Source organism: Leptosomus discolor, chromosome 1, assembly GCF_034619465.1.
Source record: "Leptosomus discolor isolate bLepDis1 chromosome 1, bLepDis1.hap2, whole genome shotgun sequence".
Taxonomy (NCBI): domain Eukaryota; kingdom Metazoa; phylum Chordata; class Aves; order Leptosomiformes; family Leptosomidae; genus Leptosomus; species Leptosomus discolor.
Genome location: NC_141391.1, coordinates 186281146 through 186309098, shown reverse-complemented (window position 1 = coordinate 186309098; position 27953 = coordinate 186281146). Strand labels below are relative to the sequence as shown.

Genomic DNA, 27953 nt, shown 5'->3' with positions numbered 1-27953 from the left:
TAAAGCTTTTCCAAACTTTCATATTTCCAAATGTTAGTTTCTGCCAAATGCATCATCATCTCAGGTTCAATATTTGTTAAAAACATAGAATACCAGTGTACAGTGACAACGTAGTACTTCACCTGAATTGTAAGGTTAACCAATCAATGCTTAGAACGTGCTTTCTATTTTGCTTGTAAACATTACAATAAGTGTTTTAAGTGTGAAAAAATATTGGTAAAACCTTCAACATAATTCAGTAACAGTAATCTAGTAAAATGTGTCAAACATTGGCAAAAATTCATACAAATGTTTTATTTAATAACATTTTTCCTATTTAACCACACCAAGTACCAGCAGGTGTTTTTAAGATAATTATTATGAAAATTCTGTTGCAGCAATAGTTGATTAAGTTGATCTTTGACTTGCATACATATAACTATGTTTCACAATTCTCAAATAATACATATTTAGGCAGCTTGAACTATGTTATAAAAATTTAAATTCAGTACATGCCAATAGTAGAGACTCCAAGAGTTGTGTTAGAATTCACTAAACTAAAAGTGAACATGGACTTACCAATAACACTGCATAATGAACATTCAAACCACATTTTCATGGCACCTTTACACATGAAGATTAAAAAGTTGGTCTGAAAATGCTTTGTAAGCATTTGTAGAGTGCATTTAAATTATTGTTTCTACCACTGCACTTTCTTCTTTTTTTTTTTTTTTTGAAACTGCATAAATTATGTTCCAGTCAACATACCAATTGTGCATAAATAATCTGTCATGAAAATGTGGTAACAGGTGACAGAAGTTCTGTATTTGCATGTTTTGAAGAGGAGAGACTAAAGAAACTGGAGGAAATAAACTTTAATGAGATTCCCCATTCAGTGATGACGCTTCTCCTCTGGGTGAAGACGACCTGGACATTCCCCTCTCTGTGTTGTCAGAGCTAGAACCACTCTGACTGTGTTGATCTGCAGAAGCAGCACTGGAAGCAGGTGGTGACTTAGTTTTCTCCTTAAAGTCTGTAATTATGACTGTCAGATCTCCAACGGTAACTTCCAAATGCTGAGCGCTACTTCGATCCACATTTTTCAACCTTGGCCTAAATAAAGCAAATAATTATATTAAAAGCACACGCACCATCTTATTATCTTGTCTTCCTCCTACTATTTATGAGCTCCGGAGAACATATGTGTGTACATAAGACTGCTATGTGCAACCTATTTTCCATATAGGAAAATAACATACCACAAGCATTTATGGTGGAGTGTTTCCTAATATGTTTTATATTAAATAGCTGAACATGACACATTAAAAGTTGATCTTATGAATAATGTAGTGATATGGACGTGTTGGACATGTGAAGGTTTTTAATTTAAAAAAAAAGTCTTTCTTTATTGTGGCTATAGAAAATTATACATTTGATCTAGAGAAGCATCCATCTCTGCAGCAGCCTTAAGCAATAATTGTAAGTAGAGAATAATGCTCAATAATGAAGATGTTGGTGTCTGTCTCTTGAATTCAACAGCACAGACAGTGTTAACTTACAGCAGGTATTACTTCTTTTGAAAACCCCACTAGGACTGCTAGAATACTATTTGAACTGAATTTCTGTGTTCTCTGTATACTCTGGTATTCCTGGCATACGCTGCGATTTAAATTATGCACAGGGCTGAGTATTACACACAGTGTTGATAGGGTAAGTCTCTTCATCTAATCTTTCAATTGTTTGATTTTCACAACAAAAAGAACCAAAGAACACTTTGACTTATATTTTGCCATCGTATTTCTGCTAGTGACAAGCATAAAGTACTTTGAATTTACTACTTGCCTTTGACTACCATGAAAAACTGTCACCAGACAGCTGAACTTATACAAGTGGTTATGAACAGCATAGCTTTATCCATGTAACTGACTCCACAGCTTTCACTAGCTCAAGTTGCAATAAAATAAGTTAATGACACCACATGTTAGCAGGTGCGCTAAGAGCAAAGCCCTAACCTTTACTATCATCCGACTTTGATTGAAGTAGAATTGGTTCCCAGTCACTTCAGCTGAAACACCTCATGCCTTTGCTCCACTAGAATAGAGATAGGCTTTGACATCTTGTTCCCCTGAGGCTGAAGTAGCATGACTGAAGAATTTAAGAGAAAACTGAAAATCTGCTGCTCTGTAACATGGGAATGGAAAGAAAAATTCAGCATTGTCAACCTGCGTAAATGCCATGCCTGGAGCTTATTAATCACATATAGTGTGCATGCAGATATTTATGGTCATTTCCAGCAATAATGTGCAAGTTCTAAGGCAAAGAGAAAAGGATATCCTTTTCCCAAAGAATACTGAAGAAATCTGCTTAAACTAAAAAAGCATTCTTAACTTGCTATCCTACCTAGTGAATCAATTCTGTAAAAAATTGAACTGTTTGAAGCATTAAAAAAAAAAAAAGTAGTCTAGTTATTTCAAACAGCAATTCTTAATACACATCTCAATACTGGTATTTCAGTCCAAGATTTTTATTTTAGTTATTTTTTTTTAAATGTTCTCCCTCTTTCCCTACTTCTCTTTTGCATTTTTAATGTACTATTGCAATCCAACCATCAATATTTCAATTTATAATATTTAATTGTCTTAATTAAAACTCACTATGTTAACTTCAAATACTTTGTAACTGAAGTACTTCAGCTGCATGAGGTAAATGAGGAAATTTGTGTATTAAAGAAAAAAGAAAAAAAAAAAAGAGGAAGAGGAAGGAACATCTCTGTGTCCTTAATCCTAACCATGACTTTCTTAATGGCTGTTCTCTCCTGACTCTCAATCTCTCCCTGGTTCTGATCCCAATGATCCTATTTCAGGCACAAGAAAAGCATCTGCTACTTCTCCGCACAACTAATCCCAAAGGATCTTCCTTGGCTGGACTACTGTGGAGTGCTTCCAAAAAAAAAATAAAAATCAATAGTTCCTCCCACGTTTGATTAGACTACGTCTTGTATACTTCTCAGCTTTTTTGGCACAGCATTCTTGCCACAATAATTTCAGTCTTAGACTGTGATGATTTAGGGGTTAAACTTGCTGCTTTTGTTTTGCAGTTTGCACCCTCCTTCCACCTGGTCTTACAGCAAGATCAAGGCTTTTACAGCTGCTTCTCTGCACTGTAATATTTCATGTTCTCAATTCTAAGAGTCCAAGGTTTCCTTCAGCATCCCAGATGTAGCATAGAGATTTTTATCACTAGGTAATATACATGCCTTATCCTGTGACATTAATTTATACCCTAGTTCAGCCCTTCAAAATTTATTCCAGTTCTGCAAGGACAGCAATAACCATGTTACTTTCCCATTCTTCTGCAGTCTGGTACTGGTTCTCTCTCTGTCTCCTATTATTTTGCATGAAAACTAGTCACTCCTGTCCCCTCTCTTTTCCACTTTTTCTCTCAGTGTGAGAAATACATCTGTAACCCTTAACAAAAACACCCAAGTCTTTCTATATTCAGCTGGTCGCCATCTTCTGGTCAAAACTACAAACTGCAGGTTTTCTTCACATTTAACAGGCATCCTAAACCAATGAAACCTCACGCACAAGTATTTAGCCTTACTGTTGAAAGAGTTTGCCCACAGCACTTACAAAGCAGCAAAACTGCATAACATTTTCTTATTTGCTTTTCTAAATTATGTGTTACCAATACTGCAAAAGTTTCTGAAATTTTTACCTGGTTTTCTTATGACTGTTCTTTTTGCTTGTTGCTTCCTTTTCACTTTTTTCCTTTTCTACTTTGTCTTTTTTCTCTTTCTTTGATTGTGTAGGGGGCACGAATTGCTGAGGAACCTGTTGTGCAACCAGCTGAGAGACAGGTCGAGGTTTCCTGTGTGCACATATATATAGACACGCATAATGCTTAGACTTTACAACAAGTCTCAAACACTCTACACTTCAGTTATTGACATTAGCAATCACCATAAAAAGAAACAGCTCAAACTTATCACGCTGCTAACACTTCATTAAAATAGCATATCAAATTTAAACCCATTACAGCCTTTTGTTTCACTTGTATTATCAACAAATGAGCTTTTTCTTTTTTTTAAGGATTTAGAGACAAGACTTTGCCATGTGCTCTTTTCTGCCAGTTTTGTCATATCCAGACAGAGAATTACACTGAGTGAACTCCAAAAGATGAAGCTTCCAGACAGAATACTTTACCATCCAATCCCAGCCCCTTCAAATGAGGAAGGGGTCTGGTTTGAGTGTACTCCAATACTTAAGTATACAATCCACATCACAGAAAGGAAAAAGCTGACCTTTCAGGTACCAGAGCTAAAGCTACTGTTGGCCTTATAGAGTAAAACTTTAGCGTCTTCAGCTCAAAAAAATTCATTGAAAACAATGACAAATCCTGTTAAGTTTGGTATCATTTTTACCAAGTTGTTCACTGGGAAAAAAAAAAACATACTGCACTAATAATAGCAGGATACAGCTGTCAGAACATATATACTTTAAGAGTTGGCGACAGAAACTTCTGAGCACATTCCATCAGTATACACAGCGCAGTTTTTATTTCCAACTTTTGATCCAAACTAAAAACCAGGGTGAGAAGAGGAATAGCAGGCAAAAGAACTTCAACAGTTTATTACTTTTACATTTATGGAAATATTATTTTGAGAGAGCTTCATTTTTATTTTATTTTGTATTGGAATACAAGGATTCTAATGTGAAATGAAACATTCAAGGCCAGGTTGGACAGGTCTGTAAGCAATGTGACCTAGTTGAAGATGTCCCTTCTCACTGCAGGGGGGTTGGACTAGATGACATTTAAAGGTCCCTTCCAGCCCAAACTATTCTCTGATTCTATGATTTTACTCTTTCCAATGCAAGGGTATTTCTTTATTTTGAGATTGTGGAATTAAGAAATTTCAAGTCATGACATATAAAAAGGAAGGTTCTGTGATTCTATTACGACTTTGAAGATGCAAATGTCTTCTCCAAAAGAATGTTTACCCTGCCAAGCTCTTGGATTTTGCTATTGTGTGGTGTTGGGTTGTTTGGTTTTTTTTAAAATAGAAAAAGCGCAGATTATATGCACTACGATACTCCGAAAATACAAAGCAGTTATCAAAGCAACAGAAGCTATCAGTTCTTAGGCATATTTATTTATTCCAACCCACAGGATCACGCTACCGGCACTTCTCGCTTAGGTAAAGTGACAAGTAAACTAACAAAAGCAGAAATTCAAGGCAGCTCCCATTAGCAAGTTGTATTTTCAGTAATGATTGCAATAGCTCATGTTACAGAGTGAAAGCCAAGTTATAAGAATCCATAAAGCATGGAAAAGGCCGTTAACATAAACCAGCTGAAATTTCATGAGTCTTCACAGCAAGTTCTTACAAATTAAAGTAAAAATAAAGACTATTTAAAATGTCAACACAATAGAACTTTGGGGTAAAAACTAGACTACCACATACCCATTCATGAACTAAGCCCACGCTAACTCACAGAGAGACGAAGTGATCAGCAACAGATCACTTAGTGAAAACTACCCAGCTTATATTGACCGGCAAATAGGACTACAAGCTTTTCAAGAGAGCACTGCAACTAGGGCCTTGGAAAACACACAGCATAGAGTGTGTTTACACTACATTACATTAGCAGAGTACATTGGACATTTTTAAGAAAACTTGTCTCAGAACTGATTTGACCTTCTGTCATAGTAGTTCATAACAAAGCAAGAACCAACAAGGTGTAATAGATGCACAAGCTTATAATTTCAGGCATCTATGTGATATAGAAACAAAACTAATAGTCCGTCTTGAACTGAAGATTGCTCCAGGGAATAGGGATACAGGGGGTTAATAATCCAAGTGACAGCCAAGTGACAATCCCATCATTACTACATAGTGACCTGAGAGAACAATCTGAGATGTTACTTGTGAAGTAAGACAGTACTGAACTTCTCAACACAGAACTAATTATGGCCCAGGGCTGTGGACAACACTATGATCATGGAAACTTGTTAAAAAGGGGTAGGGAGGGGAAAAAATTCTTAGCCAACTATTTTAGGAGTTCTCAATTTGCAACCATCTCAGCTCCTGAGGGCAAACTAGATAATTTCTATTAGAGTACAGCTGGGAAATTAAGCTTAGTTCTAAGTCCTAGGTTTAGAACTTCTTTTTCTAGTACCATAAAACAAATGAGACTGACAAAAAAGATCCTTGCCACAAGGAACAGAAGTCAGTTAAGACAAAAATAGCTCACAGAGAAATCATGTTTGGGAAGATGCACTAAAAGTGAATCAAGAGGTTCTATGTGGTTTCGCTGTGACAAGGAATTCCACTCAGTTATTTTATTCCTCCAAATTAAACATCCATCTTTTTGTTGTCAATTATTTCTATAGCTGTCTATCAGCTATATCTATATTCCAAAATTTATTATCTGTTTTGTCCCTTCCATATTTCTTCAGTAAGGTATTCAATGTCTTTGTATCAAAAAAATTAAAAAAAAAAAAAATTCACATCTCTCAACACGGAGAGTGTCTTTCAAGCATTCAATTTTTTTTTTCCCCAAGGTACCCAAAAGGAGCTATTGAACTGCAACCAAGCACTTTGCAAGCCATGCAGGCTTCAGCAGATAACTTTACCACTCATGAAGCTTTAACCTGATAGAATCATTTGTGATTTAGCGGTAGCCGAATTATGTCATTCAAGCATGAAGCAATTCACACAGAGAAGGCTTTCTCACAGAGAAGATAACTATTCCCGTAACAGGAAAATGATTTGATGATTTGCCAAAATACGACATTTTAAATTACTGTTTTTCAAAACCTGTTAGTTAAAGACTCCTTGTAATAGTCCGCTACAGATTAAGTAGATACAGACAACATTAACACTGCCTTTTATTTCATCAGTATATTTAGGGTAATTTGCTTTTTGAGCATATCCAAGAGCACCTGAGCTAACTGGTGTTTAGAAAGGAACTCTATAAACTTCTGCTTTGTGATTACAAGCATTTTTGCCTCTACCACTGGGAGTGACTTTACAACCAAACAATCCAGAACTACAGGCAGAAATGTTCATAAATACAATACATATTGCTTAGCCCCTCAAAACTATGCATTTTTATCTAATAATTTCACTTCAGTCATTTTAAGTGGAACACTAATCACGAGAGGCAGACACTATGGCAAAAGATAAGAGCTATCAATTCTTTCCAACAGAGGCGAACTTTATGGTTTAGGGCCTAAGCACTGCAGCCGTACCAACAGATTTACTGAGCTTCCAAGAGATCACTGAACATCACAGTTCTGAGTATTACTTCTCTCCTATCACTTAGTTTTCCTTTTCAGCCAGTGTTATCTTTCTTCCAAGTTAACATCAGCCATACTTGTACCTACATTTCTACTCCAACCTCCTTCATTATGGTTTTATTAACTATCTAATTCCAGTGATGCTTTCAAGGTCCTGCATGTGAAATACACACTTCATAACAATTTTTAAAAAAAGAGGAATACTAACATTTTTGGTTTTTAAAAAGCCAACAGACAGCAATACAAATGTCGAAGGATACAGGTTTTTTTCTTTCCTACAATTCCTGTTAATGCTAAACAACAAGGACGTCACCATTTTAACTCTATTCTTCTTGTGGCAGGATGTGACTATATTTTATCTTACAGGATTTGATCTAGCTGCGGGTTTAGATGTGTATTTACAGCAGCTGCAGAGACTTGTCTAGTTAGGTTTTGTGTGCAGAAACTCATTCGACACTGATGCTCTCAAAAGAAGCAAACATTTAACACTGAGAAGGATGGACTAGTTTTTGTTGTTGGCATTCTTAAAAAAAAAAAAAAAAAAACAGCTTTATGGTATAGCAATTTACCTGCCTAGACATGAAAAATACTCATTCAAGAATACACACAGTGCACTAGACCAAATGGTACCTGGAACTTCTGTCCTAAGTGATTTCCCTCTCCCAGAGCTCAACACAATACCTTCCTGCTCGTAATTCATTTTGGACACCTCGCAGCAGTACAGGCTTCCTTAATTTCCCTCACCTGGTATTCACCAATAAACTACATACAAAGAATGTTGACCAAATCGATATGGTGAATAACTTGGTCTCACTACAACAAAGCAGGTCCGTTTTGAAAACAGAAATAAACAAAAAAAATCCATGTACAATATTAACAACCAACACATGCAGCAAAAGTACAGTGAACTCTCAGTCACCCAAGTCGCACATCAAACATGAAGACAACCAAACTGGATTCATTCTGAGGCATCTTGGGATCTGGCTGAATTTATTTAATTTATATCGAGCACAACTACATTTGCACAGTGCTGCTTCTACAGCCATCACAAGTCCATAGAGCAGTCTAATGTCTCCTGCGCTACTCACAGTATAAGCTCAAATTCTGACAGACCTGAGCTACTTATCTGTCAAACGAGCTCTAGGGTCCATTTGCTACAGTCTGGAAACAAAGAGCATGACGTGGGCAACTGTGACAGTTTTCCCATGAACCAACCCCAAATCTACCTACATCTCAAGTGAGTTCTGCGTCGGCACAATGCACCCCTGTGTGCAGAGTTCAGAGAAGATTCATCCATTTGGTGCTACACATCCTGAACACGCAGAGCCAACCAAGTAAGACTGCCAAGCAGCACACAGTGCAGCCAAGCAAATAAGACTGCTGAGAAGCACAGCGCAGAGACATCAACAGTCCAACACCTTAGCTTTGACTCATTGTGAGTCATGCTGGACTCGGACTTGTCCACACAGAACCAGGACCCCTATCCTCCCAGTATCCACAGATCTCAGAACATAACATATGCTTTTCTATACAGAAAGCTAGATGCTTTAATTGAATCTCAGTGCTGAATACATACACCTTTTCAACCTTTTCTGGGAAAAGCGTATCATCATCTATAATGCGCAGTTTAGAGAGTTCAGATATTCTGAAGAATAGGCGATATACTCAAAGGCACACTCTTCCTTGAAGCTAAATCATAGAATCACAGAATCGTTTGGGTTGGAAGGGACTTGAAAAAGATCATCTAGTTCCAAGCCCCCTGCCATGGGCAGGGACACCTTCCACTAGAGCAGGTAGCTCAAAGCCCCATCCAGTTTGGCCTTGAACACTGCCAGGGAGGGGGCAGCCACAGCTTCTCTGGGCAACCTGTTCCAGTGCCCCACCACCCTCAAAGTAAAGAATTTCTTCCCAGTATCTAATCTAAATCTCCCCTCTTTCAGTTTGAAACTGTTACCCCTCGTCCTATCCCTACACTTCCTGATAAAGAGTCCCTCCTCACCTTTCCTGTAGGCCCCCTCGAAGTACTGCTTGGTATATTTCACTACTGCAAAAGTATTAAGAGTATTATGGAACAGGCTGCCCATTGATGTTGTGGAGTCTCTGTCCCCGGAGGTATTCAGAACCCACCTGGATGCAGTCCTCTGCAATCTGCTCTAGGCTAACCTGCTTTAGCAGGGCAGTTGGCTATGTGACCACCAGAGGTCCCTTCCAACTCCCACCATTCTGTGATTCTGTGAAAATGATGATTTCCCAGTCTTAACAGAACAGGTCTAAACTAAGGAAATGCTGTCACCTCAGTTTTCATTCAAGCTGAAAGATGTTCTTCAACAGACACCCTGGATCCAGAATAGTATCTTCTAAGCAGAGCTTCCATTCTAATATGAACCTTTCCTTCCCTTTCTTCTTCTCAAGTCCATCTACCTCCTGGCTTCAACTCAGACAAAAAGCCTTGCTGGAGGCTTATCCTGTCTGGAGTAGAAATTATCTATTTTGTAAAGAAAGTGCCACGTGCAACGTATCTAAAGACACGTATTAAGCCAGATATTTAAGGCTGCTATTGAGCTCTGGTCACTCTACCTGCCACACTTTTCCTCCAGTAACTGGTCCAGATTTACTTGCCTATCAATGAGCTGATACAATTCTGTTTTCCAATTCCTCTTACTCCCTAGTTTCCTATGAAATTATACACATCTTGCCCCATCCTAGAAATCAGGAAGGAATTGCCTGTGAAATACTATTCCTACAGAGGGATGTTATGTCGTGGCTGCCCAATATGGTCTTGATCTATTTTTGGTTTAAGAACCTACCTTTTGAAATGACAGAAGGATTCAATGGAACAGGTAAGATGTTCGTACTACCAAACAGAATAGGTAACATTATATACCAGGAATCACTTATTTATCAGAACACTTTGATCTTTCAGGCTGCTCAGCAATATCTTGTCTCCTATCACATTTTCATTCCCAGAAAAGACCACCTCCTGAGCAAAACAAAGCCTGTGGTATTTCTTCAAAATTCTTCACCTGCTTTTATGTAGAATCTCTATACAGCATCTCATACATTCCATAATTTCAACTTTGCAGACAAATTTTCTCCTTTTCTCCACTGTAAAAACCACTGTAACTTCTTAAAAAAAAACAACAACCAGGTTTCAGTGACTTAAAGAGGTTTTATTCAAAGGCATCCCTAATTCTCAAGCAGTACCACCTATCTAAACTTCTCTTCCCTGCAGGGAGACACTGACCTTTTGTTCAATACAGTAGATTCATCCCTCAAGAAAGAGAGGTTAGAAGCATCTGGAACAGAAACATCACTGATTTTGTCTTGCCCTTGGTCAGAGAATCCTTTCCTCAAAAATGAAAAATCCACATTATTCTTTAAATATAAGGTATTCTTTCCTTTCAGATGATTCAGGAGGACAGAAGAAATGCTTCCAAGTTAATATAAGTTCCCAAGTCTTCTACTCCTTGTTGCTTCAAGGCTCTTGCTGCACAGGACTCAAGTATTGAGTCCAGCACGTTTTTGAACCTCAGCTTCATTCACACTTCTGCAAACTGTTCTGTCCCACCAGCAAAGCACGGCAGAACTCATTCTTTGTAAACCAGTTATCCAGTCAATCAGTACCCTGAATTTCACTCTCTGGGGTTTTTCAAAAATTATCAAAATCACTATTGCCAAAGGGCCTTACGAGCAGTACTGATCCATTTATACAAGTGATCGTTGGTCAAACTTGCAAAGCTGATTGCTAAAGAAAAGGATCAGTACAAAAAAAAAAAAAAATGCTTTGGCCTTTGCAAAATCCACACAGGTTCTTTTGTTTTATGATGTCTCCTTGGGAAACTCTTGGGAGTTTATTCCAAAAGCTGCATTATAAACACAGGGTATGTTGATGCACAATGGATTAAACCCAGAATGCTTGTCATGGTTCTGACTAACATAGTAGAAACTCTAAAATCAAAAGCGGGCATTCCCAAATAAGTACCTTCAGGCAAAGCAAAAGAGAACAAGCTCAGTCAGCTTCTGGGAAAAACACCTAGATCTAATTACTAATCATCAGAGAAAGTCAGCCAGCTCCTCAAACCACTGCAAGTTTTCCTGTATTCCACCACCTTCTTCCTTTACTACTTATGAAGGACAACTGCTGAAAAAGCAACCTTCTCAAAAATCATACACTTCTGACAGTTGCAAAGATATTCAACTACGGGAGTATCATCACGACAATGCCTCCACTTTCTGTCTGATTAACACCCCTTTGAGTTTTCCTTCTATCATAATTATCCTATATATACAAGCTTATGCAACTTCTACTTTTAAGTCATGGAGAAATTCAGCTGGTTTCTATTTGGATAGCTAGAAAATTTTGTTCAAGCACTCATCCTTTAATTACTTTAATTACAGAAGCTTTTATTTCATTTACCTATAATTACACTGCTTGCTTCTTTTGACAGCTCTGTTGTCCCCTGACTTCCATACAAAATGTGTCCCATGGATCTACAGAAATATAAACAAAGTATCATGGATAAGCTGATATGCAGTAACCAGCTATGTGCACTCTTAAGCCACTGCAAATGCTCAGTAACTTTGGACAGAAAACAGCTTTACTGTGGAGCCTTGCTGCAGGCAGTTCTGACAAGGTGATGCACAGGAACATGTTCTAGTACTGTAACAATTCAAACAGCATTAAAATTTAAGACACTTTTCAAAATCACTGCCAAATGCAAGGAAAGAATTGAACACATTCTTCCCAAATTAAAAACTAGTACCTTCCACACAGGTTGGCCTAATTACTTCTAGTCAAGTAATTATATTCAAAGATTAATTGCTCTTCCTATGTTTTTCACAAACCCACTATGTCCACTAGTACTCAAAGTCTCCTTGGTTTTGCCCAAAAGTATACGTTCTTCTGTACTATCCCCAGTATGGTAACATCCAATTTTTAAGGTATTCAACCATGCTAGAAGGTTCAGACACATCAAATATAGGTTTACACTGCCTACAAGACTGATAAAAGTGTTGATACCTGAAAACAGCACAGAGCTTACAGTAACACATACCATGTTAGAAAAAGACTATTACCATGACACAACTAATTTCTACTTTAATCGCACCTTGTTGGCCTCCCTCCAACCCACCTCTCTTTTGGGGGAGTCTGTCTTCTTTTTGAAAAGCAGGCTTTTAGAAGCCACTGTCAAACTCTTCTAAGCTTACTCTGCACCATATTTAAAATTTCTCACTTCATAGCAAACCTACAAAAGCGGTGTGTATTTTGTTCACCTAGAAGGTACCACAGATTTACATAGTTACGAAAAAAATTATATTCCTCTCTCTAGTGCCTTGCAGACTTGTGCTTCTCCTTTCCACCTGCTACTGTGGGGCTTCTGTTTGTTTCTGACTGAGCTAAGATACTCCACATTTTTGTCAAATGGAATTCTAATTTCAGTCCTGTACTAGTACTCTTCCTCCACCAGCTTTTGCTATTCCCTCATCTAGAGAGGTTTCAGAAATGCCTTGTTACCATGCCTGAGTTTTTTCAACCTCCAATTCTTTTAGAATTTGGTGGCAAATTTAATTCTTGTGACAGAAGGTTACTGAAAGCCTTTAGTTGTCTGTATTTTCTATTGCATTGCCACTGGAAATAGGAGTAATCCCTGATAAACAAGGACAGACCTTGGAATCAATTAAATTTAGTCATCTCCTCCTTATAGCTTCAGCCTTTATGCAGAAAATAACAGGATGGGGGCCATTTCCAACAACCATTTTTTAAAGCATGCTACTCATTTGCTAACAGCAAAAGTGTATTTTACTTCAGACAAGTCAATATGTTGTGGAAAATTCATAGCATAATTTCAGTACTGCATCTTGAATACACGCCTGTATTTCAGATATCTACTTAGAAATGCACATTGTTGTGACACTATATTCTGTATCACTCATTTGCTGCTTTATTTTTATGTCTTACCATGCTATTGCTCACCTCCAGACAACACAAACAATGCCAACCCCATGATGATTATGACTGTCTCTTCATCTAAATCGTATCTAATCTTACCATTAGATACCTAATCAAATAGTTTTGTAAATGTATCTTCATGAATATCATTTGGCTGGATAATTTCACAAAGCTGTTAAAAGACTCATATATTGGCTAGTCTTAAATTCTTCAAAACTACACTAAAAACAATTGAAACAGTTTAAAACACTTCCACAAGTGATTTCAGAATGCATTTGCAAGACTGTACGAGACCTGATGTACCAACTCACCAAGAAAAACCACACATGCTAATTCCAGAGCCGTGCATCTAACAAGCCCACAGACCACCCTGCTCAACACTTCTTGGAACTGTCACCAAAACCAAAAAGACAAACTCCTGTAAATCTAATACTACAGTACTTGTTAGCTCTTTCTTAAATAATTCCACTTTAAGTAACTCAATTAACAATACGCTATTGTGAACTAAACAAAACTATCAGAAGAAATAAGGTTAGGTTTAACCAAGCCCTACTGAAAATCTGGTTTTGCTGATGTTTGTATCATACACGTCTTTTTTAAAAGTCTAAACAGAATATAGTTAAGTGCATGAACATCTTGTTAAGAACAAAGTTGAATCATTCAAACCCTACTCTGTTCTCTCATTACTAGGCTGGATCATTTCCCAATACAAATGTACAGGGCTTTAAATATCTTATAATTTATTTGAAGATCATTTTCCACTCACGTCTATCCTAAATATTAATGTCTCAAGAAGCTAATAGAAATCTGATATCCACAGTAATACTCTAACCTCCATTTTTCTAGTCCACAGTCATTACTGAAATCTCAAGAAAAGCTTATCTTGCATACTTTCTACTTCATCATCATATTCTTGCTAGTCCCTAATCAAATCTCCTTCTCCACATGTCCTCAGTTCTCTAACAACTAAGGTCCACATTCTTAAATATATCTTTACACAGTAATTAGAGCAATTAACTTAAAAATAAAAAGGTTTTCCTAATTTCCAAAGCAAGCAGATGTATACAGAGAGTCAGCTGGAGAGATGAGTGATTTTACAGCAAACAGCGTTTTAAACAAACAGAAAAAAGTGGGTTTAGGTAGAGTATTTCCTAAGTGAAAGGCTACTCCTGTAACACATACTATTAGGAGAATACCTTCACTTAGGTATGAATGTTTTGAGCAATTCTTAACAGCATTTATTTCAGAAACTTTTACAGGGTACAGCTATAGTTAAATATTGCAGTGCTATACGCTTCCTGCATGTTTTCAAAAAGACATTAACTACACATAGTTCTAACTGTAACTTTGTAATAGAGCTTAGACAGCTTTTTACTCTGAAGATCACAGGACAGGTTACAACCAGCAGCTTTGGAATGCGACATTTCCATGATGGACTGACAATGTAGATTTAGACACCAGAAGGTCTAAATGGCTCCAGAATTAAATATATGTTTCAAATTCAGTTTCTGCAACAAGTAACACAGTACCTTGAAGAAGTTACTACCAAGTAAATAAACTTTACTCCCAGCCACTAGTCAATTCCTTTTAATACAGTTATATCCCTCCCCCCACTCTCATATACGATAACGAGTTACTTTACAAATATCAAGTAATTAACATTCCCACTTCCTGAGGCATGTTTTTTCTCTTTTCCAGAAGTCTTTCTGCAAAACAAGTTACAATGACACTAGTGGATTTTGCATCTATGCCCTTTCCAGAGTCTCTTTTCCCTCCCACTGTAACTGGCTTTAATAACACCAAATGTAAGGAACTTCACCTAAACAGAGGGAAAAAATAAATGTACACACAGCTACCCCAGTCTTCCAGTTTTGACTGACTTCTGCCTGCAAAGAGCTTAACTTCAAAGACATTGCTGCTCTTTTTTTTTTTTGTTTTGAAGACTAGGAATCTATGAAAAATGCTGGAAGGTCGAGGCCTGTATTTATATAGACTTTGCAGTGGTGTTGACAGCTTTAAATAAAATGGAACCAAATTTAATTTAGCATCATATTCCTGTTATCATAGCTTACAAATGCACAGGTGAAGAATTCCGTAAGAGTCAAGAAATTGTTATTGAAGTTCTTTATGATATAGAAAGAAATCAACAGAACTGATACACACACATTAAGTCACTGCAGTAACTGTCCTCATGTAATAATGCAGACACTCAACAGCCAATTTAACACATAGTGAATGGCAAAATCTCACTAAACTTTAAGTGAGAAGGCAAAGGTTTAAGTCTTATGTTTTAGGCCATTCATTCCAGTTCATGCACAAACCTGTATCATTAAGGTATAAGTGCATGCAATCTGGTTGTACAGCAGCCAAGAAAAAAATTCTCTATCTTTACCCTATCAATTTCCCTATCTTTTTTACTGATCTTTCTTTGCGCCTCAAGGTGGCAATGAGTTTTTCAAGTGCTAGTTTGACACTAAAAATTTAAAGCATTAAATATTTTTCAAACTTCAACAGCAGATTACTATTTTTGTCAAATACAAAACACTCATTCCCAAACAATTAGAATTGTCACACATTTCTGTACACAAAACACACAACAGCTTTTAACACATCCTTCCACATATATGCAGATTAATAGATACAATGTTCTGAGACTTTAGTTTCTTCATCAGGCAATTTTTCAACTAATTTAACTTTTTTTTTTTCTAGATTTGATACATAAGCCGAATTTACATTTTTTTAAATCACAGTTCTCTTTTAACGGCCTATCACATCTACCCCACAAGCTCTTTGTGCAGCACCTTGTACAACAAGAACTTCTAGGCTCTGCCAAAATACTGAGGAAACAATATTTCAGAACAAAGGAAACTGCTTTTTCAACTTCAGTAAAAACCCAGCACAAACATTTGTTCCATTACCATTGCCGATTTTTGTGATCAAGCACAACCAGACCAGAACTTACCTCCTAATACCAAAGGAAGAAAAAAAAGAAAAAGAAAAAAAATCTCTGCATAAGCACATCAGTGGTATTACTTAAAGCACATGGGAAATCATCAGGAACACTGTGTATACTAAGTAGTATTGCAAACACTGTGGCCAATTAGATCTTGCAAACTGTGGTCTACACAGCAGCTAGCAGTTCATGTAACAATGCCACTCCTGCTTTTTAGCAGTTGAAGTTACATTACGAAAAGCAAAAAATATTTCCTATTACCAGTTCTTGTAATGCAAGTACAATAGTTGCCAGCAATTAAATTACTGGCAGGAGAAGAAGCAGCCTTTGGATTCTGACACAGATCAGCTCACCCTCCCTCAGACATCAGTACTCTATTAAGCTATTCATAGAATAAAAACTATCAGATTAAACTATGTTTAGCTTGCCGTGTCACATGAATATGCTCACACTAATCACCACACAAAGCCATCTTGTGAGAAACTAGTCTTTATTTCTACATTGAAGCAGTTCATGATTAAATGCATCTTCAACACGATAATTTACGCTGATACTCAAAATTATTTTTTCTCATTACCATCGCTTTTGTCATATCCTAGAGTGTTAACAGTACAGTACACTGCCTCTGCAAATAATACAACTGAATAATTATGGCAGCGCAAACAATGGGGCTAGTGGTCTGTATGGGAAAACATAATATAGACCCATACGCATATTGCAGAGTAACAACGCAATTTCTACACATCCTATGTATATTTGAATTCTAACTTTCAGCCGGCTCTGATTTCTAGTGCTTTTATATTGCTAGCTGTTTTACAGCGTGAATCGTTTACTTGGAATTCATCCATTCAGTGCATTTCTAGCAATTCTGTCTTTCAATAAAAGCTGATTCAATTAGAATAGACTTACAAGACCCATATGGTTTTATCAGTCACTGTATAAATGTGCAGAAAACCACCCCTTGGGGCAGTGTCCCTATTTAATCATTCCCTTAAAGGGAATGCCCTATTTTCCAGATGACAGTTAACAGATGAGGCTAGCAAGTCTCCTAAAGACAACTGGTATGTTGCAAAACAGTCTGCCCTAAGAAGAAAAACCCATATCAGAACCTTTAGAAAGCCCAAATTCATCTTCATGGATAGTTTTTAAAGCAGCCATCAAATGTTACTTTTCCAACAACCAATTTTAAGGCTTCAAACTCACGCACACTGTTCAAGAAATTTTTCCCCATATGCCACAAACTGTGGTTCACCGATGCTCGGTTTGACAGCTATATTGAAAATATCCTGTTTGAGAAACATATGGGTATCAACCAATTTATGTTTCCTAGATGACAATGTGCTACATATGAGCAGGGGTCAGGAAGCTCGATTTCCTTAACAACATTCCCTGAGGAGGCAGTATTTGGGAGTCTGCAGAGAAGGCAGTGGTTACAGTCTTTTAGACCCCTAGATCCTTGGGATTCATGGGGAAGTGACCTCTCCCAACTTCCAATCCCACAAAGGATTGGATCCTCCAGGCTGCTCCTCTGTCCCCTTCCTGCAGAAACTGTGATGCTTCTTGCACCTATGCAAAAAAACACACGCAAGACATGAGGTCCATACTGACGCAGCAGCACAGTTACTGTTGCACAAAAGAGCGAACAGTTGGCACACCTAGGTTTGCCACCAAGCAGAAAGGAGCTTGCTTCTGACCTATCGTATTTATTCTGCACTGTGGGTGTGATCTTCCCAGAAGGTTGCAGCATTCTAGAAACTTCATCCACTCAGAGCCAGCCCCACAAAGATGTCCACCTTAAGTAGGGGAAAAGACTACACACTTTCCCTAAAAAAAAAAAATAAAAATCAAGTCTCCATAATGCTCTTCAGAAAAGATGAATATTAATAGAAAAAGATACCGCACAATCATCAGCCCATACCTTTTCTTTTTCCCTCCTTATTCAATTGCAGAACTTCTAGCTCACGACCCTAATCACAGAATTCAATGTTATCTCTAAGAAACAACTTTCCTTTCGCTGAACGTGTCAAACCAACTTTTTTCAGCTTTCAGAGTTAGGAACTCTATTTTTAAAGCAAATTTTAAAACCCCCCACTCATTCACACATTTTTTTTCTACCAAGCACCGTCATTTGAACTCTGCAGTTCAGATAAAGCCTATTCAAGCATTATGGAAAAGTTTAAAGATCAGTCCCAAACTTCCAGTTAAGTTAGAATGTGAAAATTTTCAATTGTTCATTTCCTCCCCACCTCCCAACTCCTAAGAAAACAAAAAACAAACCCCACTTGTGGCAGATGTCAAGGTCATATCTTGTAGTCTTCAATCTGACTTCTGATGGCAAGTTTGCAGCCGAAAGCCTACCAACAACATTCTGCAGCTGAACTCTGCCAAGTTCAAGCCTGCATTATCAATGTGCCACACACCAAGTGGAACGCACTTCAGAGAGAACAGACAACCCTCAGGATCTCTGTCCTACTTAAACCAGGATAAGCTATTGCATGACAGCACAAAAAATGAACACTTAGTATTTTGTTCCACTAGCCTACTTTGAAAGTATTTTGTAGTTGACTGTATCAGCCAACAAGACAAGACATCATCTGATACTGACAAAATTTTCTGCAAAGCATACTGTCCTAACCTGACTTTCAAGATGAAAAGTACAGACACTTCTATCAAGTTTTAAACAGGAATAGGCATAGTGGGCTGTCACAACAGTAAAGGAAAAATTGCTATAAAACGTCATGGGGCAGAAAAATGCAACTTCTCATCACTCCACAGGTGATACAAGAGCTTTCTTCTTACCAGCATACTTAATCTTGTCGTAGGTGTTTATCCAAATCCCAGTAGCTTTTAGTCCAGGACAGATAATTATTTTCCCTCAAAAAGACACAGTGAGCAAGAAAACCACAGGTGGCATTAAAAAGAAAAATGACATTTCCACTAAAAAAAAAGCTAAACACATTGAAACATGCACTACTTATGCTCTAAAGGAAAGTACTTAATCATGGAAATGGAAAGAAAGAAGTACATCCATTATCAAACATGGAAAGAAAGCCAATACCAGATGGTATAAAGGCTTCTCTGCTTCAGTCTCCAACACAAAAGTTTAATTCCCTATAACCAAACTAAACAAGGGTATAAGAGTACAAGTTAGAAAAAGAAACAGGCCAGGCTACTCAATGTTATATAGCAGTCAACAGCATCTAGTGAAATTCACTCTCGGAATTTTGTTTTGAGAACTACAGGAAGAGGGAAGAAGTAATCAAGTACTGCAGAAGAGAAAAAACAAAAAGTAAAAGAGAAATCATAAGATGGGCAAATAAAGATGCAGAAAATAGTAGATGACTTGGCTTAAATCAAGTTTCAGAACAAAACTATTACCAATTGGGAAAAATAAAGGATAAAGCCAATTAGCTTGACACAGTCTGCTTTCTCTCTCTAATAGACTAATTGTCCTAGTGACTGGGAGAAAAGCAATACACATCCCAAGTCTTAACTTGGGGCACAATCAAAAACACATTCTCCTACTCAACCTAGACTATGACTGGGACAAAGCTGTGCAGAACGAAGGTCAAAATTAGAGTTTGTTTGATAGTTCTCAACCACCAGCTGTAGATGTAGGATAGCATTTATGGTGAGGTTCTACAGATGCACTATTTAATAGTCTTAATCATGCTTTGCACAAAGGAATAAGGAATAGAACAAGCAAACAGCACAAAGCTGAAAGGTGGTGAGAACCATCTGCTCATACCATCCTGAATTAAGATGACTCAAAAATCAAAATGATGAAATCAAAGGAAGACAGGATAAAGCACCACAGGCCCCATGATTGCATAAAAAAGCCCTACTTAGAGAACAATGAGACACAAAAGGACACCAGACTGTAGTGGATCAAGTAGATCACAGGCCATGGAGAAGCCAACATCACGATACCATTGCACAAAAGGAAAATCCTCATTCAGGGAAGTACCAGCTTCAGACATCATAGTTTAGCAGAATTCTGGAAAGGCACAGTCCCACTAAACCTTACACTAGAAATGACTCAGCGGAAGGTATGCCCTCATTCTGGGCTACTACGGTAAGAAACAGAGGTGTCACATGAAGAGTCAAGAATAAAGAATCACGATATAAACTGAAGAAAACTGTCACCTACAAGAAAGGGCTGCTGAAATTTTGCTTCTGTAAGAAAGACTTAGAGAAAATGGGTGAACATGGAAATCATAACCCAATAACAAAAGAACCACAAATATAGTGGGTAATTCACTGGGGATAGGGGGAGTATAAATCAATGTATCTTACCGAACAGAAAGGTTCGATTTCTGGAAAAACATCAAGGGTAAAAAGCTCTATAAGCAAGCTGTGGAAAGGGGTTACAGTCTCCCTCGCTGGCAACTTGCTAGAACAAAGATTATGTTAGAAGTTGCCCAGGTTTACTGATCCTCTTTCAACACTGGAAGACCTTTTCCATCCTGAGTTCCTAGGGCAACATGGATAAGCCAAATAAGACATGTTAGCCTCCTTAGAACCAACCCTATAATGAACCCAAATGTATTCAAAGCTTTTACTACCTTAGTAACTGTGGAAAACAAATGCTAATCTATTTTGCTTGGCTTTAGTACAATTCAGCTGAACAAACTGTTCTTGACTGGCAGAATATACTTCTGACCCTGCAGTGCCCATTAACAAAGCTGGTCTTCTAGAGAGCATATCTCCTAAATCCATTATCAGATCCGAGATCTTGGAAACAGAGGGCTAAGAAGTTCTTCTTCCTGTTCGGCAGCTCTGACATCATTAGTTATTATAGGAGGGGAAAAGAGAAAGTTTATAGAAAGTGATAGCTTTCTTTCTGCTCCATCTTTGCTTCTTTAATTACATAAGGTATATACACATAGAAGGCCAAGTCACAATGACAGCTACCTAAATTTCTGCCCAAAAATGACTGCTGATATAACTACTATTTTCAATATGATGCGGAAAAAAACCCCCAAACACTAAACTAGGTTTAAATCAGCTATCAAAGTTGGATCAAACAGGCCCTAACAGGTCTTAGCCCAATATCAAGTGAAATACTGTTCATTTCATTCTGGGGAGATTGCATTAAAAAAGGGAAGGGGAAAAAAAAAAAAGCCCAAGCTATAACAGACATCAGGAAAGAGTTAGAGAAAAAAACCCAAACAAACATGAAACCAAAAATACCAAGCTCATGCTTAAAAAAGAAGTCAATTTTTTTCATGAGCTGTTTAGAGCAATGGATTACGGTATCTGTCAGATTCAAAACTACAAAAATTAAACAGAATTAACCTTAAAAAAACCCCAACAAACAAAATCCAAACCCCAAAACCAACTACTTACGTAGTCTTTCTAAAATAGAAGCTTTATCTTCTTTTGATTGGCTGCCCATTGCATTCTCCATTGCCCATACAAGCTACGCCTATCAACAGCATCTAACAGAGCCACCCCAACCCATAAAAATTAGTTCATTGGTTTATATGGAAAAACAAAACCTCATTCAAGTTCATGCGTGCAAAATTCTCGAGTTTCACTGTATTTTTCAGGGAAAACAATTCCTAAGTAAATTCCTAAATAATTCCAAAGGTTACTTTTAAAAACTCTTTTTAAAAATCAGACTGGAAGTCCAGAATGACGATTATCCGATGGCTATCTACAGAGAAAAAGAGAACTATTAATTCATTCTCTTCTTCATAATTCAATATTTAAACATAAAACTTGTATTATAGAGCTTGGTAAAATATGGATTATATACGACTGTTCCACTGACTTCTTTCCTGCAAATATTTCCTTCTCCAAACTACCACAAGTAACAAATAGCTCTTCAGTCTGTTAAGCTTGATTCAGTCACGTATTTGTAAAATCGGCATGACAGGCGGTTCTTCCTCTTTTTCTCCTTCACAACCTTCCCCCTGACACACGCATGCGCATGCGCGCACACAGAGGCTGCATACTGGAAGGCAGAAGAGAGAGTCCTTAGCAAGCTGTTGTAAAACAGGCATGCTAAACCAGATATACAAGGTAAGTACCAACTCTCTGTCCCAAGCAGCACTGCATTTCAACAGAAACACAAATACCAGATTTGGTTAAATGTAACTGATTTGTGCTTATAAACATCCAGATGGTATATGACTAAACAAATTGCACATATTTTCTGGAGAAAAGTGACCTTGATATCCAAGTTAAAAAATTAAACATTTTATTTATGCTTCTCAAAGCATAAAACAAACCCATAACAGTTTCAAGTAGAGACCTGTATCTCATATTTAGGAGACTGTCAGACAAAATACATGCACATATTGAATGGCCACACTCTGAGGCACAATCAAGGTGCACAGACCAAATATCAAGCAAATGTACAAAGATGCCATCCCAGCTCCTTATACCTCAGACTCTTCTATCTGCTACGATTTAACCTTGGCTTTTCATACCTTAGGCTGGGAGAAAAGGAACAATTCAGTAATGGAGATCAATAGAGCATAGGACACGGAAGCCATGCCTCCATTCAGCTGGTTATATATGTCTCTACTTCAGTAGTACAGGATGTTAAGGGGTATAGATCCAAAATCCACAGAAATTCATCCTGACTTGAGACTACTTTCTCACTGGCTACAAATTTCAGGGGCTATTTTATGTAAATGTATAGCAGATAGCAGCTCGCCCAACGTGTGTAACCAAGAGGAATACCAAAAAAACCCCACCAAACTCCACCAACAAAAACACAAACCACTTCACAGTAAGTCACTCGTACCTGTTTTATCTCCTTATTCTCCCTCCTTCTTTCCCCTGCCAAAAGAAAAATCCTTTGGGGTTGAATAGTGTGCACCAAGTCTCACAGACTCGTAGGTCAGATTAAGTTTTTACCGAATTCAAAGTAAGCAATAAAAGTAGTTCTAAAAATAACATGAAATAAAACCATAACAAGCATAAAGTAGTTACATCTTTGTACAACAAACCTTCTCCTACTATTAGCTAAGAGAATACTACTAGTGAAAATATCCTTTGGAATTCTGCCCTTTTTCCTAATATAAAAATCACAGAATGCTATTGACTCTGGAAAGGGGAAATGGATCACATATCCCTGTCCCCCTTTTCTCCTTTATTTACACAGCAGAGTATCATGCCAAGCATTTCGAAGTTTAAAAAGCTGGATGTGCAGTTCCTCCTGTAGCTCTCACCGCACTCCCTGGGATGCTCATCCTTCATACTGAACAGAGAAGCAGTTTGTCACAGCATATAAAAAAGAACGGGATCCTGTAACTAGACACCAGACCACCATACGCATGCATAAAAACCACATTAAGAAAAGCAAAGTGACAGGTAATTTTAAATCTGGATGCTGTCACTAACTGAATAACAAGGGCATTAATACGATCTGAGGAAGATGGAGCAGAGAGGTTATGGAGCAGTAAGTAACGCAGCCTCCTAGAAGGCAGAGGGGAATAGCAAACATACATCTCTTCAGAGACAATGCTAATCCTCTTGCATACTTCTTCCCAGCAACACTGGAATTCTTAATGTTCAGCTTTACAATGCGCCTAAATTACAATGACTGGGTTAGCTGGCAAGATCTTTTTCTTGCCAAAAAAACAACCCCTAAAAAACCCCAAACCAAACACCTATTGGAGGACAGACAAACTGGGAGCAAATACTTGCTGCAGTAAGGTCTGTCCAAGGATCCAACCCAATTCTTGAAGGTCAACCACTGTCGCTGCACTCCTGATTCACACAGTGCCATGAAGAACCAAAGGAAAGAAAGAAAAGAAACGGTAGTGGGGTCATGGAGGCAACTTTCTTTTGGCAAAGCAGTGAGAGCCAGACCAAACTCATCAACCCCACTGTAACCTCCCCAGGAGCCAAGTAATTCTCTTCCAGGTTTTCAGCATAGTATTGCTGCCACTGTGGCTTTTACAGTGATGCCAGTCTGGGCAATTACTTTACTTTTCTGTACAACACGAGTGACAGAGGGGGAATGATGACTTTCAAGTTTTATGTCTCAGCAAAACTTAATTTCACGGGGCAAGGAAATCAAACCACTTACTTAGCTTAAGGACTCTTCCTCTTGCCAAACTTCAATGGCTTTTGCAAACAATAGAGCTTCTCAAAGAGATCATACAATTTCTTTATAATGGAAACTATTAGGCAACCTAAATATAGAGTTTGTTACCAGTTCCCTCTATAACACAGCACGTTAGGGTTCTGTTCAGCATTCCTTACTCATGCTTCTAATGAACTTCAGCAGGAGATTTGTCCAAGTAAGGAATGATTATTACAGCTCTAGGTTCCTTACATTTATACAGAGTCTTTCATCTAGAAAGATTTCAAAATGTTTTAAAGGTCACATATAGAAAATTACTATATTCAGTACAGTCTCCTATCAAGAGGAACACAGTAATTTCTCAGTACCCACGCAACAATACAGAACAATTTAGGTTAGACAGTAAATAAGAAACCATGTCTATGGGGAGAATTTAGATCCTCAGTGACATTACCAGGTTAAAGTCTGGCACAGGTTCTACAGTAAAAAGTTCAGGGATTTCCAACTGGCAGACAGGATCTTAGGTTTACATCTGACTCACGGCACATCACACCGGCACCACACTGAGGCACCCATTTAGTACTAACCCAAAGAAAAGCATCACCTTGGGAATCAGTACCATAACTTCCTGCAGCATCCAGGACTTCTCTTGGACATCTCCTATCCAAGCACAGCTCAGTTTAACCATTCAAGGCGATACTGACACAGACAAAGTTAATTTAACTCCATGATGCAATCTACTTTGAAAATCCAGTCTAGAAGTATATTACAATATAATCAAGAAGTCATAGGAATTATTTCCACTCATCTTAACAATTCCACCAGTTGTTAAAGATCATAATCAATCTCTATGCTCTGGCATAAAAGGTAACTCTTTCAGAGAGAAGAAATGATTCAACAGTGAAAACACCCATAAACCCTGAAAATGTTTCTGTAAAGTTAATTTACATGATTAGTATAAAAAAAAAGAAAAAATACAACTGTTGTAATCAACTTTGCACCTAATTTCCAGTGGCCTTCAAAACCACTAAACCTGACTTTGATTGCCTGTTTTTCCATCTGCAAATCTGGTCACATTTAGTGAATTTTAACATGCAGAAGCAGATGCTAAACTGTCCACCACAAAGAAACAGATTTCTCTGAACTAAACAAACCCTGGTGCTTTCCAGCATCTTACAGACAAAGCTCTCATCAGTAAAAAAAACACAGTATAAATTTTGAGGTAAGAACCATTGCACACCAAGAACCATGCTGAGGAATCAGCTTAATCTAACATTAAGCTTCAAAATGGAAGACTAAAAAGAAAATAATAAAATAATAATGCATTCACAGTGTCACCAAAACACCATAGTATTGTTATTCTGACCAACACTCATGAAAAACATTTTGTTGTATAGGCAGTACCAGCAAATGTTTTAAAAATGCCCCAATTTGGTGACTTGGACTCCAGCTCCTTAAATTTTTTTTTTTTAAAAATCCACCCAAATGGCCTTTTATGTCTCTTTAGCACCCTAATGATTCTCTCCATAGACACAAAGGTCTACTTACTAGCTCAAATTTAATTTCAGAATCGGAGCGTAAAACTGCCTGGCCTAAAACCTCAACCTGTATTTATCTCATGCCACGTGTAAATCCTGGACTTCGCAAACATGTGAAAACACAACCCCTCTAAACCTTGTGGAAAAAACACCCATAAACCTGCTCAGCTACACATTGTTCCAGAGTTTAAGTAGAGAAACAAAAATCAATGTATCAACTGAAGTTCTGCGTACCAGACCACTGTGGGAAAGTGGAAACAACAACAACAACAAACAACAACAAAAAGAGACATTTTGTTGCTAAAACATTAAAAAATTACAAAATATTCAAGCAGGGAAAAAAGAAGGCAATGATAATACTTATTTTTCAGGACTGTTTATTTTTTCCACTCTCTCTTCTTTCGTTTTGGTTAGGGTTTTTTGGTAAGTTTTAGTGCTTTTATCCAACTGAGTTTCCAATGCAACAAAACATAATTTTAAACTGACTTTGCCTATGAAACTGACCCGAGTTTAAAGAGGCTTTATTCCTGCTGTTTCAAAGATTTGTGCATTCATTATTTCCGCAGTACTACTTTGCTGAATATTACCGATCTGTACGCATCTATCTGTGATGGGAACACAACACCATTGTGACAACTGGAAACCACACTATACAAGGCAGATGCAATTCCTCTCAGCGCATTTACCTCACTGATTTCCTCGGTTAAAAAAATTTAAAAAAAAACCCAAAACAAAAAACAACTAGTATTCAAACCGAAGTTACGAGAAGTCCTTTGAACATTCATTCCGGTTTTCAGAAATCTAGGAAATCAACTCTAGAAATAAAGACGAATCTTTTTTGTCAAGTAATTGGACCCAACCTTGCCTGTACAATTTCAAAGATGCAACGTTGGTTGCAAGTCATGTTCAGCACTGCCTTGACCGATATTTAGAATGTAATTGCTGCTTTGGATAGGATTGCAACTTTTATTGCCACTTAAACGCCTCGTGCTGAGGAGATTAACCTACAGGTATAATAACTGTAACAGAGAATTCTTTAGCAGTATTCTCTTTGGTTAGCCTGCAACAGCTACAAGTGCTCTCCTGTTTGTTTTATAAAAAGCCTCCGTTCCCCAAGCACGTATATTTCGGCCGCGATACTGGAAAAACCCTGACAGATGCAGCAAACAGGTAAGTGACGGCAGGCTTTCCGATGGGCGCACAGAGAAAAGGTCCTCCGGGGAACTCACAGATACGCAGGGTGGCACTTCCATACGGCGCAATTCAGCTTATCAACAATTCCTCCCTAAACAGCAAAGGGTTATTATCCACCCCTACAGCCCCCAGAAACCTGCACGGTGATGCTCTGTGATGAAAAGTGAACTAAAAAAATAATAATTTAAAAACAGGGGCATTTATAAGGCAAAGTTAAACTCATCACAAAAATGAGTTTAAGAGAAAAAAAAAAAAAAAACAACAAACATTAAAGGGTGAGTGTCTTAGCAGGCACGGCCCAAGGGACAGCTCTTCTTCCTGCGAGGGGCACGGGGTTAGGCTGTGCAGGCAATTATGCCCTTCCTGGTATTTATTATTTCTGCTTCCACACAGGCCGGCACACGGCTCCGCGGCTTGGGTCACGTTTACCGGGGCTCCCCGGTAAACGTGACCCGAGCCCTGTCATAGCCGCCCTCCCTCACACCCCGGGGCGGCGGGAGGCCGCCCTACGGCTCCCCCCGGACCCGAGCCCTGTCACAGCCGCCCTCCCTCACACCCCGGGGCGGCGGGAGGCCGCCCTACGGCTCCCCCATCACCACCACCACCCCGCCCCCGCTTCCCCTTCAGCCGCCGCCGGCGACCCACCGTGTGGAGGTGCCCTTCCTCACGTCGCACATCATGCACTTGAAGGCCTCGGCGCTGTTGCGGAAGGTGCAGACGCTGCAGTCCCAGTAGCCCTCGTCCGAGGAGGGTTTCGGCTGCCGCTTCGGCCTGCGGAGACACACGCGCGCCAGGGGCAACACCGGGCGCGACGCCCTCACGCCGCCGCCTCCCCCCCGGGGGCGCCCCGCCGGCCGCCATCGCCGCCGGCTCCGCGCACCCGGCCGCCGCGGAGAGGGCCCGGGGAAAGGAGGAAGGCGCCGCCGCCGCCGCCGCTGCCCCTACCTGGTCGGGCTCTTCTTGTCTCCCATGCCGGCTCCAGACGCGTCCCCG

At 38.6% G+C, this 27953-nt stretch overlaps 1 protein-coding gene across 1 annotated transcript; it reads right to left on the bottom strand.

The window, feature by feature from the left end:
* Positions 1-306: 306 nt before the first annotated feature.
* On the bottom strand, positions 307-27953 carry YAF2 (YY1 associated factor 2). The gene is made up of 4 exons (XM_086472475.1): positions 27906-27953; positions 27606-27731; positions 3697-3849; positions 307-1092 (listed from the first exon to the last, which is right to left on the bottom strand). Exons 1-4 carry the CDS (start codon positions 27929-27931, stop codon positions 855-857), a joined length of 543 nt encoding a protein of 180 aa, XP_086328601.1. The 5' UTR covers positions 27932-27953; the 3' UTR covers positions 307-854.

Bases quoted from the DNA above. Each gene is read 5' to 3' on its own strand.
- YAF2 (XM_086472475.1), bottom strand. From the start codon at position 27,931: ATGGGAGACAAGAAGAGCCCGACCAG. The intron at 27,732-27,905 runs GTAGGGGCAGCG...GTGTCTCCGCAG, and splicing joins GACAAGAAGAGCCCGACCAG to GCCGAAGCGGCAGCCGAAAC. The intron at 3,850-27,605 runs GTGGGTCGCCGG...ATGTGCACACAG, and splicing joins AGGAAGGGCACCTCCACACG to GAAACCTCGACCTGTCTCTC.